At 36.0% G+C, this 17,607-nt stretch overlaps 1 protein-coding gene across 4 annotated transcripts in view; it reads left to right on the top strand.

Moving 5' to 3' along the window:
- Positions 1-17,607, top strand: part of MAP2K5 (mitogen-activated protein kinase kinase 5) — a 233,478-nt gene that overhangs the window by 15,807 nt on the left and 200,064 nt on the right. For all 4 annotated transcript variants that reach the window (XM_036218037.1, XM_016140982.2, XM_016140980.2 and 1 more), the window contains exons 3-4: positions 2,676-2,743; positions 17,392-17,461. In XM_036218037.1, the coding sequence (XP_036073930.1) occupies positions 2,676-2,743; positions 17,392-17,461 (138 nt within the window). The remainder of the gene's footprint in view (positions 1-2,675; positions 2,744-17,391; positions 17,462-17,607) is intronic.

Raw genomic sequence — 17,607 nt, forward strand, 5'->3', positions numbered from 1 at the left:
CTGTCAAACAAGAAATTATTCTGGTGGCTGACTTCCCTCACAGTTTTTTGCTGAAATAATCCCTAAGAGATTTCATAGAATTCTAGAATTCCAGAACCTCTTGTTCTATACCTATAAAGGTTCAAGCTCTGGTTTTGAGAGTTTAGAGAACTCTTGTTGTTGTTACTGATTTAGAGAGACTGTGATGTAAAGGACTTTTCTGGAATCTGTGTCCTCTTTTTACAAATTATAAAAAGGTTTTTTACCTGTTCACAAAACTCCAAGCACTTTTTCATCCCACGCGAATAGTATTTTTTGAGGTCTTGTGTAGATTAAAGTTTGAATATAAGCAGCCCCTTTGTAATTCCTATCTCTGTAGCAAGCTGTGGTGTAGAACCAAGATTTACAAAAAGCCACTCTGTTCAGGCTGGAAATTTTACCAAGTTTGGGACTTTTATTGAGAACAAATCAGTTTAGTCGACATCTAAACAGAGAATTTGACTTGGTTTTAAAACAAAAATATAAAGTGCTTTCATGTGTGATAATGTACAACATTATATTCCTTTATATTATATCTGTTTTTTTTCTCCTTTGTTTCCTTCATTTGTAAGAAAATCTTTTTACTTAACCTTGAAAATATTAGTTTCTAGAACCTATGTAGAAATTCCTTGTTTCCAAAAATAGAATGGCATTTCTCCCCCCAATTCATCTTTATAGATTCTGTAGCTAGAATTAAAAAAAGAGAAAGAATCAAAGTGTTAGATTCCTATACAGTCCTTTATATATGTAACATCTCTATGAATGCACCTTCTTTGTCACTGAAAGAGACCACTGTATGTCTTTTATACAAAAAACAGGCAGCTCTTGAAAGCATAATACCAATAGTAACTTTAGACAACTCCTAGCTACATAGATATTTAAACAGTGAGACTTGATGATACTGATTTCCATCAGATTGGAGAACTCTTTGGGAATGAACCAGGATCGGGGAAAAAATGCTTTAGAGAGAGAACCCCAGTGAGAGCTGTTGGCTTGATCACAGAGCCAGGCTGGCTCAAGTGCTGGTTTCCATCATGATGTCACATTACTACTGGCTAGTGAGGAGAAAAAGATAGTAGCGTTTTGCTCTGAAATAGGCTAATTGGGAGACAACACAAGCTCTCTCCTAGGGTTCCCATGGTCTGGTCACCGAGCAGGGGTATATCTTCAAAACTGCATCTGGACAGGAGAGAGGGCGGTGGGCAAAGATCCATATGATGATCTGAACTCGTCCTGTATTTTCAGTAAGAGTCCCCAGAGCGTGTCATGTAAGCTTATTCTCTTCATGACAGAAGATGTGTCTGTTTCCCCAGGGCTGGGATCAGGTTCTCCATATCTGATCAAATCAACAGTTAGTTGCCCAGGAGTGACCAAAAAATAAAATTAAATAACACCACTGATTGTTTAATAAATGCACCAGAGCCAAGATATCCAAATGAGGGAGAGCAGGCCCCTTTCCAGTTTTTCTCCTGGGAACCTTTGTACTTCCTTCAGCAATGCTGCTCTTGCTCAAAATGTTTTTGGCATTTTTCTTTCAACTGTACACTTAGAGTCTACCATATAGGGTGTTGACAGATTAATTTTTAGAAAGATGAAGTAGCTAACTAAGTATTTAGAAATAGCCAAAAATAATTCTGAGTTCTGCTTGGCAGGTAGCGTAGGTGAGTGATCTGATGGACAATTCCATTTGGGTTTAAAAATGAGACCTTGTTTCACATGGTCTGTCTTCAGGTTCTTAAAGCAGTTTGTGAAGAGATATTTCAAAACTATTTTGCATAAGAGAAACATAGTTGAAATAAATACATTGTTTCTAGTTGTGGCCACTTTGATGATAGTCAAATGTATACATTCTGGTTATGCATTTTGTAGTCTTATTACCTTCTAATTTTAAGACCATATTTCAAAATAGCATGAATCACTATTTGAAGCTTACTATAGTCAGAGAGTTCCCAACACAAATGAAAACTTTCAGAAAGAAAGGTTACTACTAGATAGGAGGGGTGTGGGGAGAATTGTGTTAAAGTTGCTTTGCAAGGTAACCTTACACTAGGTTCCCAGTTTTGTTTGTATGTTTTTTGTAATTTTTTTTTTTTGTAAGAAAGGAAAGACTAATAATAATCAAGTCACACTCCATATTGTAGGTTGCTGTGAGGTTTTCAAGCGGGTACCACATGTGAAGCACAAATCATGGTGCCTTGTGTATAGTGGTGTTCAATAACGTTAGCCATTTTTATCATGCTGTTGTGACATGATGGGTTGCCTGGAAGAGTGGAAATATAGAGGGATAGGGTTTTGTGTGGGACAGAAAAAAAGTACCAATAGTAGAACAGGACTGATCTGTCTTTGGTTTTTAAGTTCTCTAAACCAAACCTGTTTAGTCATATTCCTGGTATACTTATTTTAAACAAGATACATGTCATGAATGGCATGAGCAATATTTTAATTTTCAGCTGTCCCTAAAATTTTTAATTCTTTGTTGATATTCTGGTTGTATTCTGAATGAAAAAACAACAATCCTCAACACCTCCAAAAATAAAGCGTTGACGATTTGGATATCAAGTCGTAAAAACCAGTTGTATTGTATCCCCAGCTGATGTGCTTTTTGTACATTAAAAAATGCAAAACTTACCACTTACATTATGTTGCTTTTTAAACAGATGAAGATGAAGATGGTGATCGAATTACAGTGAGGAGTGATGAAGAAATGAAGGCAATGCTGTCATATGTAAGTGTATTACAAATGAGGGCTATGTTTAAAATGTTACTGTAATTGAGGATGCTGTTGTTTGGCATAGTGAAGATGTAAATTAGTTGCCATTAACATTTTCCTGTATAGTGTATAAGGTTTTCAAAGATTTCCTTATATGAAAGTTAAGGGCATTCTTTTCAAAAGACACTTACTAATCATATCATGAACATTAAGAATAATGCATCTTAATGACTTTTGCATTAGGTATGGTGCAGACTAAATGGACTATCAATTTCCTGTATTTTTTATGCAGTACTTAAAGTAACGGCTCATTAAAAATGAACCCCTGGGCTCTAAAAAATTTTTCAAAATCTACTTTCAACTGGAGATCTCTTCACCCTTCCAAACAGACTACAGTTATAATGTAGCTGCAGGCTTAATATGGATACACAATTTAAAGATGTACTCTATTATTTTATGCACTAAGCACCCCCCTACCCCCATCCCAAGATGAACTGCAGGGTTACTTACTGAATCAAAGTGATTTGAATATATCCTGAAATGACTTTCTTTTTGTGTTTCAAATTTCAGTAAAAATTTGCATTAATGTTTGTCTCAAAGCTAAAATAGATAAATAAGAGACGAGTATATTTCTAAAATTTTAATACTAAACTTGAAAAATTCAACCATGATGAAGAGATACAGTTTTCCTGAGCCCTGCTTTGTGCTTTCCTCTTATTTTGTTTTGTTTCCTCTTATTTATTTTATTTTATTTTAATTGAGTTTGTAATCTGTTTACAAAACCTTCTCTAGTGGCCCGGTAGAAAGAGCACTGGACTCGAAGTCCAGAGACCACTGCTCTCCTCTGGCTTCCTGGCCTTGGGCAGAAATCACTTAACCTTTCCGTGCTGTAGTTGCCTCATCTGTCAATTGTAGATAATAATACTTGTCCTTTTTACTGCACAGGGTCATTGTAATGATCAAATGGGAGAATAGACAGGGAGAGCCCTTTAAAAACTTGAAAGTTCTATACAAATGCAAAGTGGTATTTTGGTGGAAAAGATGGCATCAGGGTCCTTGCTTTTCAGTGAAACTAATATTTAGCCAACAGTTAGGTTGTAGGTTTTTGATAGACCTCAACTTTAACCCAGGATACTGTTTAATTGTAATGAAAACTGTAAAATATCTGTATGGGTTTCTGCCAATAGTTTTAATTTAGAGTAGGAGGAAAGAGAACAAGAAGGATGGCATGATTAACAGAGCGTCGCATGCAGAGCTGCACAGAGTAGGAAAAGTCAATTTCCCATTGACTTCCCATTAACTTATTTGAGAGTCTTTGTGCACTGAGAATTTAGAGCAGAGCCCATCATCACCTTGAAAGGAAGAATAGGATGGTCTGCTGAAAGGTCTAGCACTAGTATTGATTGATTGGCTAACTCTCCTGAGAATGTGACATGCTTATTTTTAGAAAACACAAACACAGATGGGTTCTAGTATTTTCACATACATCTATTGCAGAGAGTACATTACTGACATCAGTGTACTGTCATTCAGTCTGTGACATAACCATACACAAAGGTGTGCTTTCAAAAATGTTCTTTAGAGAAGATCTGACAGATTGTGCCTTTTAAGAATGTTGCTGCGTGTGATCATAATGATAATAATCATTGCTGTTTTTTAAGTACCTACTCTATGTACTAGATGCTTATGGTATTAAATTTCTTTGGCTTTAATAATCACTCCTTGAGGTAGATATTATCATCCCTGTTTTTTAGATGAGGAAGCTATACTTAAGAGACATGACATGCCCAAGGTCTTCGAGCTAGTATGAACGTGAATGTGGAATTTAAGTTCACTTTCTCCTAATGCCAAAGCCCGGGCTCCTTTACTGTTTTATATTGTTTCTCTCCTCTCTATCTCCTTGCACATTAGGTTTGGGGTCTTTTTATGTTGTCATCACTATTAAATTCTGAATGATTCGTGTTTATATAAATACCATAGTTGAGATAAGCACAAATCATATATCCCTTATGATTTGTGCTTGCTTATTTTCTCAAATGCATTGTTTATTTTGTGTAGGAAAATATTAGTTATGTAATTGTCTTTAAATTTAAAAGTTCCTGAAATTTCTTGAGAGCTACTTCTTAGCCTGAAAAGAAGTCATCTACCTCATTGATCCCCAATTATTTGGATTTCATGAACTAATCGATTTTTCATTTTTAGATTAGAGGACAGAAATAGGATGGTAACATTTAATTTTGTCAAATAAAAACATTAATATGTAAATTAATAAAGTTATCTACCGTTAACCATCATTTTATTAAGAAAATAATGGGAGTCATTTAAAGATTAAAACATTGAGCAGTAAATAATCTCAAAGTAAAGATGGCCATTAAAGTGAGTAAATTAGTTTTAATGTTAAAAGTCATTATATTTTTCGCATTTTTTAAAATTTGCTGTGGATGTTGAAAACTTTTTTTATGAATTGGCCATGGTCCATGGATTGTGGTCAGGCTGATCAGGTCTAGATTTTCTCATTAATTCATTTAACAATTAGATGGGAACCTGAAGCCTCCAAGGAATTTTAACTTAAGGTAGAGTTCCACTTTTCTGATTCTCATTGCTTAAGCAGAATATTTTAAAATGGAAATATCCCTGAGAGAGAAAGTTTTAAGTCATTTAAAACCTAAATGGATTTCCTTTTCCTCTTATTTGTTGCAGTAGCCTCTACCATCACATACTCTTTGTTTATGGAGGGTCAGTCACCAAATAAACATTTTAAAAAGCGGAGTAAGGAATTCTTTTTCTAAAAGTGCTAACAAAATTGGTTGACTGTCATTTTGATCTGCGTCGGTTCTTATGGTTACAATTCCTTTGCATTCCAGTTTTGCCATAAAGAATCATTTGGACCTAATTTCACAGGAGCTTTTGGTTGATTGTCTTCAGTTGCCAACCTGTTATTAAAAATCTGCATTGGTCTTTACGTTTTAGGTTCAGTTTGGCTCTGAAAAATGTTGATTCCAGCATTTGGGTGGTGATATAAGGAAGATACTAACAGATAACCACATATTGTTGTTAAAAAAAAAAAAAACAACTTAGTTTTTCATATGGAATTCAATGAATTTGCAGTCACCTTAGTATTTCTTTAAAAGCCATATAGGGAAAGCAAAAATAGAGACAAATTTTACCATAAATTCTTTAATTATTCTTTTCCATTGATTACAAAGGTTAAATGATTAAATGGCCTAAATCTCTGCATAAAGTTATAAAAAAATTTTCAACATCGAGGTGTGACTTGCAGAATTATTATTTTTTAATCCCTTAGATGCAAGCATTTTCTGGCTTTGGGCCAACAGAAGCATGTTTTTATCAGTAATTTAAATAGATTTTTGTATTAGACCTGAAAATGTTGCCTTTTTAATTGAAAATTTATCAATTATTTAAATTGCTAGCAGCCTTAGGCTGTTAATTTTATGTGTGCCATAATAATGGCATACAGTGTTTTTTGATATATATGACACATTGTGATAAGGATTTCTCAGGGCAATATCACATGGTGGTAAGGATTTGTCATGACAATAGGTTGTTGTGTGCTGTTAAATAATAACCAACATATTAAACCAATGTCTGTTGTCATACATTAGTACTGTTTTGTTTATTTAGAAGTTGTATTCTTTTTTCCATTAGATATATTTTTAAGAGATAATGAGGAGAAAACAAAGCTATAATAAATTGTCTTTTAAGAAAATGTAAAGTAATTTGGTCTCCAAGGAGATATTTAATGTATTGAGAGAATTCAGCAGCCAAGTGTTATTACAGCACCATTGTGATAGCTCTCTGCGTTTTCGTTATGAGTTTGTGTTAATCAACAATCTGTTTTTATGGCATAGTTTCTTGTAAGTTATGTTGTTAGAATATTCTACTTCTGGGATCATGGCTTTTTCTTTGACACTATTGTATCTTTTTAATTCCTCCATAAAGTATTTTTTTAATTAGAATTTGAAATGCTTTATTAGAATAAAAAATACACTCACCCTATGTATTCTGAAAACTACCTGATCATTGCTAATTATTTAAAGAACCTTGTTAAATATTCCTTTAATGTAGTTGAAATCTTTCTGCTTTGTTTTTCCTCTCATTTTCTAGAAAGATTGAAGATAGCATGTTGCTTTTCTCCTTCTATCTTTTTGTATTTGTTGTCTGGTAGGGCTTCATTTCCTTACAACATCAAACAGTGCTGGGCCTTGTTTATTGATTTATCATAAACTTTATCATAGAGACCCACTGATAGGAGGTGGTTATTTAAATGTTAACCTCTGCTTTTGTGTGACCTTTCATTAAGAAACTCAGCAGTACATCTTGCTTGTATAAATGGATTCATATTTGTTTTGCTAAATCCCGTGTCTAGTAAAGGATTTATTACACCTGGTTCTCTTGATATTCAGGCACTTGTAGGAGTACAGCACAATAGTAACAAGAATTTCTTCATTTTGCCCATTCTCTTTTTTTTTATACCTTTTTTTCCCCCACACTGCCATTAAAGTATGGGATGAGTTTAACTGTAATGCCTCCCATTATGGCCAAGGCTTTGTGTTTCAGTAGAGTGTAAGTATTACCTTTAGTATACTTGACTATAGTATACCTTGTTAGATGTTGGGTACTATGAGGGAAAATACTTTCTGACTTCTGTAGCATCTTGTAAATTGCAATATGATTAGCTTTATACTAGTATGCATAACGTGGAGATTGCCTCTAAAACCAGTTACTCAAGTAGAGTTAGAAAGGAGGCTTATAGGTCATGTCCAACACTTTCATTTTATAGAGAAGGAAACTGAGACCCAGTGAGGTCGGATTCAGTTGACGGTCACATTGCTAATGAATGGGAAGGCGTGGACACAGACCCAGGTCTTTTGACTCCCAGTCTCTTCACTCCTGGTGATTTAAGTGATGTTTTTGTTTTGACATCTGTTGAGGTAATATTATTAATACCATTGAATATAAAAAATACTTTGTGGGCTTTTGAAGTTTTAAAGATTTTGTCCTTATCTATAAGGCTGAATGTTACCACAAAGTTTCTTGCCTTGTTAGGAGTTGAACATTTAATAGCCTCAGGGACTTTGCTGTTAGGAAGTTGCCTTCAAAGAGCGAAGAGATTGGAAGCTCATTTTTGCACACGGTGCTTTCAGATATTCTCCATGTTAAGTAGGTCCTACTTTGAACATACTTTATATATGGAAAATTAGCTCAGTCAAAATCAGCTCCATCTTCGATAAGTGGTTAATCCTCTAATTCAAAGCAATTCATCCAAACAATGCATAATACAGTATATTCTCCTGGTGGGGTAGGGAAATGGTGAAAAATTGAATGAAATAAATGAGTTGTTATAGAAATATTCTATTTTTTTCTCAAATAATATCATACCCTAAGTTGTAAGTAAAGTTTTTCTCTTGTTTTCTCATTCTAGTCAATGAATAAAGCATTTTTTTCAGAGGCAGATTATTTTAACTCCCTTGTCTATTTCATCTGGGACATTTGGATGACCATGAAATAGTAATAAAAAATGTAGTGGTCCCTTATTTAGCCCCTATTGTGAAATATCTTGAGACATCTTTGCTTGCAAGGACCAGAAGCGGTCTCAAATTTACATCCAAACCAGGAGTTTATTATGTGGCTCATGGTAGCAAAGGAAAAAATGAGCACAAGCAGGCCTCAGCCAGAGTGGCGCCAGGGCAGAGCACTCTGGGGACCATGGGCACAGGAGCTTTCCACCACCTGTATTTTTTCATTAATGTGGCTCTGCTCACAGTTCAGCTCCATCTCTGTGGAGGGCTCAGTGTAGCCTGTAGATTGGTTCCTCTTGGGTCCTGTGTTGTGATAGCTGGCACGAGGGGGCAGAACCATATTATGTCAATTAGCCCCTTTAGGAGCTATGGCTAGGAGCTTCTCTTCAAAGGAAATGATGGACCTCTAGCAGTAGGATTGCTGTGGCACATACTAAGGTGTTACCCCTCTTTTTGGCAGCTCCTAATGAACCTCTGTGCTCTCAGGGCCAGTTTTATTTGAAACAGGAGGGGTAGTTTTCACATATATCTGAAAGGTGAATGTAACTTTGCTACAATAAAGTTAGAAGAACTAGGAAATTTGTCCAAAAAAGGTATAAATTGAGGTAACTAAAAATTTCAAAACAAGTTGTTGCTCTCTAAATGTTTCTCTATTATATATGTTCCTTCTTTTCTACTGCCATTTATTTAAGTATAGTCAACATACAATATTATATTAGTTTCAGATGTATAACATAGTGATTCAACATTTGTATAACTTATGATGTGTTTACCACTATAAGTCTAGTAACCGTCTGTCATTGTATAAAGTTATTATGGTATTATTGACTGTATTCCCTGTGCTGTACATTCCATCCCTGTGACTTATATATTTTATATCTGGAGATTTGTACCTCTTAAACTCCTTTACCTTTTCTGTAATTTCAACACCCCACTCCCCTCTGGCAACCATTAGTTTGTTCTCTGTATCTATGAGTCTGTTTCTATTTTTGTTTGTTCATTTACTTTGTTTTTTAGATTCCACATATAAGTGAAATAATATGGTATTTGTGTTTCTCTGACTTATTTCACTTAGTATAATACTCTTTAGGTCCATCCATGTTGTCACAATTGGCAAGATTTCATTCTTTTGAGCAAGATTCCATTGTGTATAGATATACCACATCTTCTCATCCATTCTTCATCTATCGATGGACACCTAGGTTGCTTCCATATATTGGCTATTGTAAATAGTGCCGCAGCGAATATAGGGGTGCATATATCTTTCAAATTAGTGTTTTCATTTTCTTCAGATGAATACCCACAAGTGGAATTGGAGGGTTGTATGGTAGCTATATTTTTTATTTTATTTTTTTTTAAGAATTTTCATTCTGTTTTCTATAGTGGCTGTACCAGTTTACAGTCCTACCAACATTGCATGTGTTTTTTTTTTCCTCCACATCCTTGCCAACATTTTTTGTTTGATTTATTTAGTTTTTAATAGCAGTTGAACAGCAGGCCGGATCTTTATCAAAGCACTATGGGAACTGGTCAAATAAAGCAGTCTATTTATAAAAGAATGTCCCATTTGGCTTGCTATCTGCATGGGCCGATGGGCCTGTTTTATTTAAATGGCAGGTTCCCTGAAGCTACTATTGAAACATCTCCTCCTTTAGAAGTATAGCAGAATTGCTGCAGCCTAGAAATCAAGTAAAAGGTTTGTATAGTCACTGCCTCAAGCTAACCATAGTAAAGACTCTGAAAGCTTCAGCCGAAAGGATCATACAGGTTTTGGAACCATCGCTGAATACAAATTTAAACCCATGCCAACGCACATTACCTTAAACTTGGCTAAGTTGCATTTCATCTGCTATTGGCTGCCCAAACCTCTATTAAGACCATCTGGAGCTCCCTAACATCCTTTACGGTTTTACTATCCAAAACAAATAGTGTTATCATTAAACTTGGCCAACGTACTGTCTTTTTCACTTCCAAATCATTAATAAGTACATCTATCCAATAACATTAGCCTATAAACAGGCCCCAGAGTTGTTTGCTGTTGACCTTTCACTGGAACACTTTTCATTGTGTTCTTTCTCATCATCTAATCAATCCATCACTATACATGGACCCTTAGTCCAGAGTCATTTAAGGAAGAGCATGTGCGCATTGTAGTCACCGTAAGGCAAGGGCAGTGAGGTGAATGGGGAGTAGCGGGGGGACTGGAAGCCAGGTAAGTAAATGTAGCTCTTAATTTGGTATCCAAAGTAGATTGACTTCATGTTATTTTTGACTGCTGAAGCAGTTTTGTACTTCCTAATAGGTCAGTGTCACAGAGGGAAAGCCTCTTAAAGTATGAGAAATAATTGAAAGAAGGTATAATAGATGACACACCTGAGTAATGTTGTAATTGAATTTGTAGTCATTTGACAGAGTTAAGATTGTTGGATTCTTCACTGAGAAAACTAATAAATTGACTGTGGACTGCAGATAGCTGGTTAGTTTATTGATTATTGCTGTAATTACTGACTGAGCTACATATAATGGGGTATGCTTGCAGTATTGACAAAACAGGAATTTGAAAATTTTATCATTAGTAGGAAAAAACCAGCACGCTATTCTTTATAAGTTGAAATACTGTACCAGTTATGTTGTCTGTTAGATGGCATGCTAAGGAGAGATTTAGGAAACTGCTCTGTTATAAACGTATAGAAGAATAATAAATAAACCTCATTTGATGTATAAGACTTGCCAGGAGTAAGTTAAAAGGTACAACCAACGAGAGTAGTTGCCATGTCTGTATTAGCTCCTGTCTGCCTCCTTCCTTTAAGTATTTGTGGAGCACCTGTTAGGTGTAAGGCACAGTGCTAGGCATTGTATGGCAGCAGCTTCTTAGGTTTTGGGGGGCACAGACCTTTTTGAAAATCTGAGAAAGTTGTTTATTCTTTTCCCAGAAAATGCACACAGTGTGACAGTTCACATATAATTTCAGGAACTTCAAGGATATCCTAAGGCCTATATAGATAGACCCCAGGTTAATACCTCTGCATTAAGAGATAATAAAACACACAAGACATGGTCCCTGTCCTTGACGAACTTCCAGAAGAGAAACACAGTGTTCCTTCTAATACCCTTTTACTTATTATTAGAGTACTGTAGTAATTGAGGAAAGGGAAGGGGATACTGACTCAGCCTTGATAAACCAATTAGTTAAATTCTACATCTGTACTTGGTCTAAAAATTTCAGTGATCTCGTTTAATGGTTTCTGTGTCACCCTATTATTATAAATGTTATTCTATGTACTGTGTACTTGGAAGTGGGAGATTCACAGCACTGTGCCCTGTTTCAAGATTTTTTTTCAAGTACTTTATAAGGTTCCCCATATACCAGCTCCTTTGATTTTGATCTTCCTTAACACTGTGAAGTGAGCAAGGCTGATATTTTCCCCATTTATAAAGCTGAGGATACTGAGGCACAAATGAATTGCATGCCTTTCTCAAGGTCACACAGCTAGTAAATGTAGAGCTGGGACCTGAGATCACTTACTCACTGATTTGTTCACTTATTCATGTAGCCAGTTTTTCATACACTAAATATTTATGAATAGTAGCTATCTGGCCAAGTGCAGTGCTAGGTAGTGGAGGTACAGTGAACGTATAGTTTATTCCTTAAAGGAATTCAAGGAACTCTTGGTCAAGTCAGGGAGATTAACAGAAAAGGAAACAGTATTCAGTGTGGAAGGACAAGAAAAACTCATAATTACCAGGCAGAGTGATAAATGCTATAATATGCTTGAGCATTGGGTGCTCTGTGAGCATAAAGAAGGAGCACCTCATCCAGCTTTGGGGATAGAGAAGGCTTCCTGAAGAGGATGATGTCTAGATGAAATAAGCTAGGACAAGGGGACTGGGAAGGGTGTTGGGGCAGAGAGAAAATGTGTTTAAAGGCTCAGTGAAAGGATATCTGGTGCATTCAGAAGGAGCTACCTGTCATTCAGTGTGGTATGGACAGGGAGGGAGTGGGGAGCAGGGTATGAGATGAGGTTGGGAAGGAAAGTGGACTAGATCATGGAGGGTTCTAGCTTAAGAGATTTGACATGAGGAGAAGATGCAGAGTTACTAAGACTGGTTGATTGAGTGTGGAGAAGAAGGAAAGAGAGATGCTTTGGATTACTTCCAGGTATCTGGTTTGGGAAACTAGGTCATCGTGATGTCACCCATTGAGATAGTGAACCCAGGTGGCAGAAGACAGGTCTAGGGCATGAGGGAGAGAGGTGTGGGAGAGGTAAAGGACCTGTTGAATTTGAGGAGCCTGTGGACAACCAATTGGGTATACTCCGAATCTTAGGAGAGAAATTTGGGCTGGAAGTAAAGATTTGTGATTCATCAGCTCCTAATTAGTCTCAATGACTCCTCTGGTAATTGAAATCTTTGAAGTGGCTGAAGTTAACTCAAGGAGATTATAAAATAAGAAGACAAGGTTGATGAAAAACCAGGGGGGACTCCAGCATTTAAAGGAGTGATAAGGAAAGAACCTCTTACAGGAACCTGAATAGAGTGGTTAGAGAGGTAGGAGGAAAACCAGAGGGGGTTACTAAAGAAAGAGGGAGAGGTCACTCTTTAATACAGGAATCTTTGCACTGTACCATGCTGCCTCACACTTCTCCAGTCTCTGAAAGATTAGGTGACATGGCCTAACCCACACAGGGTATGAATGAAGAAGCCAAGCTCTACATCAGCTCGGCGCTCTACCCAAGTAGCCCAGTTTGTGTAGTTAAATGTTTTGAGATGTGAGAAATATGATGAGATAACTTACCTTTTGACTCTTAAATAGTAAGCATACATTTTATGATCTGAGTGCATGGATTGGAATGAAGTATTTTTTGATTCAGTGATAAACCATTTGCTTCATCTGTGAAATAGGGGCGATGACACAGAATTACGAGAAATTAAATGAAGGAATATAAAGACGTAGTACTGGGCCCAACATACACTAGGTGTTCAGTGAGTGCTAGTCGCTTCTGTGTGTTTATCTCACTCTCTCTCTGTCTCTGTCCTCTTCTCTCTCTTTTAATAGAGAACTTGTGCCTTGTAAAATTAAACCGCGCTGTTTTGGAACTCAGGTTTTTTTATATGGCAGAGTTCCATGAAGAAAAAAAAATGTTGTAATTATTGATTGAATTGTGCTGTTAGAATTAGAATTAGGTTCATAACAAATAGGACACTGTTTGATAAACTCGCAAGGAAAACAAAGCCAAAAATTGTACTTGCTATCCCCTTGTTGAATCTGGCCCTCTGTTTCAAATTAATTAGATTTTTGGATAACTATGCTAAACTTTGTCACATCCTTATTAAAATTGTTTAAGGATTTTGAAGAACATCTCAGAGGGACTCTGAAACTAATCTGAGTCTGGTACTGGAGATTCCATTAGCAATCACAAAACTGATTAATCTTTTACTCTGTTAGCTTATTGATTATTGCTGCAATTACAGCGTGTAACAGATTCTTCAAGGTATACCAGCAGAAAACACATTTTATAACTGCTGCTGAGGTATTCAGTTTGACCACAATATTTTGTACTTTTTATACATAACTGTTTTGTATTTTTAATTGCTGGAACATTTCTACTCAGTAAGTAATGTGCTTAATGTGGTTTAAATATTAGGAGGTTCACTTTTTAATTTTCCAACTACTAATAAAGCCTTACAGTTTACAAAGTGCCTTCACTAATTCTGTTGCTGCAATTTAATTTTGAGCTTCACAGTAGTCTGTATCATAGAGTAGATCTCTTTATTTCCATTTGAAGGAAACTAAGGTTCAGTGAGGTTAAATGACTTCCTGAAGAATACACAAGTTAATAAGTGGCAGAATCAGAATTGTATCCCATTTCAGTCAGTACATATTTATCTAACATCTACTATGTGCAGGGCTTTATGTTAGTAGTGACGAAAGCCAGGATAGGATTATAGAGATTAAGCTCAGGAGGTTATTTGGATAACTTCAGATTACAGCTCTATTAATGTTATAACGGTTGCTTTGTTACTTTTCTGTACAAACTATGTTAAATTTGGCATACAAGATTTAGGATTTTGTTTGGTTTATTTCTTAATTAGTTTTGTCTAGTAGAAATCTTTGTCATCATTTATTTTATCGCTATTTGGAATAAAATTGAAAAGAATCCCTTTTACAGGGAAAATATATAAAAATACTTAGAGAGCATCAAGATCTAAAAACAACTTGCTTCGCAGTTAGTTTATTAAGTGCTATCTTACATTTTCTTATGTGAGTGTCTCATTAATCCTCACTGAGGTCCTGTGCTAAGAAATGGCCAGTATTGAGACTCCTGGGTTTGAGTCCTTTAACTCCTTCAGGTGCCTTGCTCATCTCACAGGGCAGCATAGGCCTTGTGACCGACCCATCAGGACTGCTCTGTGCCAGAAGAGACTATGTGTGGCCCTGCATTTTATTTTTAGGGCAGCGGTCCCCAATCTTTTTGACACCAGGGACCGGTGCTCCTATGATAATCTAATGCCTGATGATCTGGGGCGGAGCTGAGGCGGTGATGCCAGTGCTAGGGAGTGGCTGCAAACACAGATGAACCTTTGCTCACTCAGTCTCCACTTACCTCCTGCTGTGCAGTCCTGTTCCTAACAGACCATGGACCAGTATTGGTCACTGGTCTATGGTCCAAGGATTAGGGACCCCTGTCTTCGGGAATGCCATGTAAGCAGTGGCCTAGGCTCCTAGGCCTGGTACCTTATTGGTAGCCCCTTGGCCCTTACCAGGCCTGTTCCTCAGAGGTCAGTTGCCTAGAGTGGGCCCACACCACGGATTTAATTACCGCCCTTTATAGTTTTCCTTGGTGGTGAATTACTTTGTTGTGTGGAACACAGATTCCCTGTTAATACAAACACAGATCAAACCCAGTATTTCAGCAGTAGAAAATGTTCCCTGGGTTTGGAAGAATTGTAGAAAACAAAAAAAATACTACTTGCTTTAGAGAAACTGGCAAGTAACATACTTAATGTCATTGTTGTGACTATGTTAATCATAGTACAAGGAGATGCTTATAGCTTGCTAAAAAATTCTTAACAATGATTATAAAAGGATATATAGTTTACCAGTTGACTTGGCACAAATCTGAAATGGAAGGGAAATCATTTTTATTTATTTATTTTGTGAAGTAAATAAATAAAGTTAGAAAACAGGTCAATTTCATGCATGCAAGGTTTTATAGTAGGAAAAAAAATGCATTGCACCTGTTCTGACCCTTTACTTTTGAGGTTATATTTGTTTTCAAACTTGACCCCAAGTACCAGTTTCAGACAACTCCATAATTAATTTGTTAGATAAAGCATAAGGATGTTTTATTTATTTTGATTTCTAGGACTGCGGTGAAGTAGTAACAAATTACCTATTGTACATACCAGTTAATTAAAGAAAAGCATTAACCATAGGAGAACACAACCACTGCTGTTGTCTTGTATCAGTATAAAAAGGCAGTAATTTTTTTGACAGCCACTGATTGGAAAGTTGCTTGCAACCTTCCAGAAGCAAGGGGGTACATGCTGTGGATCAATAACCGGCAAATTTCCCATTAAAAAGAATACCTGAGCAATGTTCCAAATAGCCACTGGCATCTTAATTTTCCGTAGAAACCTCAAATACTTGTGTGCTGAGGACAAGTCATTTTCGGACAATTTTTCCAGACTACTTGTTAACAGTTATTGCTGTCCCAAAAGGTTGACAGCCTACATGATTGATATTTCATTTACTTGTCATCACTGTTTGAGTAATGGCAAGCACCGTATTTCTGTGGTTTTAAGGAATATATTCTCCTGAAAGACATTTGCCTTAGTATGTATTCCAGAGAATGTGTCACACATGTTTATGCTGTATGTATATAAGTTTTTAGGTACATAGGAGAGTTACTTTTACAGTTTGAAAGCCTTGGAGAGAAGGGTACACTTTTATCAGTCTATAGCTATCAAAATCCACCTTCATTTTGGTTTTAGGGCAAAAAGGCTTAGACTTTTAACTTGTGATTCCCAAGATGATGTAGAATTTCATAGCTCCCTTTATTTCTAAGGGCAAAAGAACCATTTGATTTTGTAATAATATAATGTACATTAAAACAAGAAGATATATATGTGTATCTTCTAAAAAGAAACCTCTTAAGAATGTCAGCAAATAATGATTGTCAAGGAAGAATTTCCTGAAAACGTGGTAGTTAAATAACATATGTGTGTTTTTCACATAGAAACAGCAAAGATAAAAGGGCTGCTCTGTGAAAGCCCCTTAAGACACAAAATCAGCAGTTTTCATCATTGCTATTTTGCCACCAAGAACATCACTTTGTGTTGTTAAGTGTTAAGGAATTGAGGGCACAGAAGCCATCCCTAAGTCAGGTGGACATAGGATCATCGATTAGCATACTAAGGAAAATAGCAATCAGACCATCATACAGCCTACTGAATGAATCTGTGTTTCTAAAGGAGTGCGAATGCTTTTTTACTCGAAACTTTACTTTTTGTGCTCAGAATTTTAAAGTGAAATTTGATCTATATTGAAGTGTTCTTAATACTAAAGCATAAAAGATATGTTTGCTTGAAACTGAGTTGCCTTTTTATCATATTAATCCTGTCGTCTTTGGATGGATCATATCTTATTTGCTCATTCCACAGTCTCTATGATTTAGATTTCCGTAATCTGTGCATTTTTATACTCAAATATTAATAATGTTTGATTAACTGGCATAGAGGTCCAGGATAAATGTGAGGGTATTGTCATTTTGCTTTGCGTAGTTCAGGGGGAAAGAACAAAAAGCCAGTTGAGAAATTTCCTCTAAAATTTCTTCTAAAATCATTTAAAAAATATTTCTACAGATCAAATACTAAGCTAAAGTCTTAATTAACAATTTTACTTTTACAGATAAATGACAGTGTGGAGGATAACACTATAGTGGACTTTCAATCCTGAGTAGTCAGTATGTCATTTTAATGTGCAAATGGGGAAAAAGTATTCTTGAGGCTGATATGTATATACCAGCAATTTACAAAAGTACTATGAATTAAACAACCCATAAGTGTCTGTTCCAGTGTTCATACATTACTGAGTAATCTCTTTTTATAATCTCTTTGCAGTATTATTCCACAGTAATGGAACAGCAAGTAAATGGACAGTTAATAGAACCTCTGCAGATATTTCCAAGAGGTAATGTTGAACAAATTCTAATCAACAGTAATTATTTCAGTAAACGGTTTCATCAACAGTTATGTTTTCCAAAGGTTTAGATGCACATAATATGATGTTTAGCTCTTAATTTGAAAAAAGCAAAAGAAGTATTCATTATCGTGGGG

Source organism: Rousettus aegyptiacus, unplaced genomic scaffold, assembly GCF_014176215.1.
Source record: "Rousettus aegyptiacus isolate mRouAeg1 unplaced genomic scaffold, mRouAeg1.p scaffold_m13_p_3, whole genome shotgun sequence".
Lineage (NCBI taxonomy): Eukaryota > Metazoa > Chordata > Mammalia > Chiroptera > Pteropodidae > Rousettus > Rousettus aegyptiacus.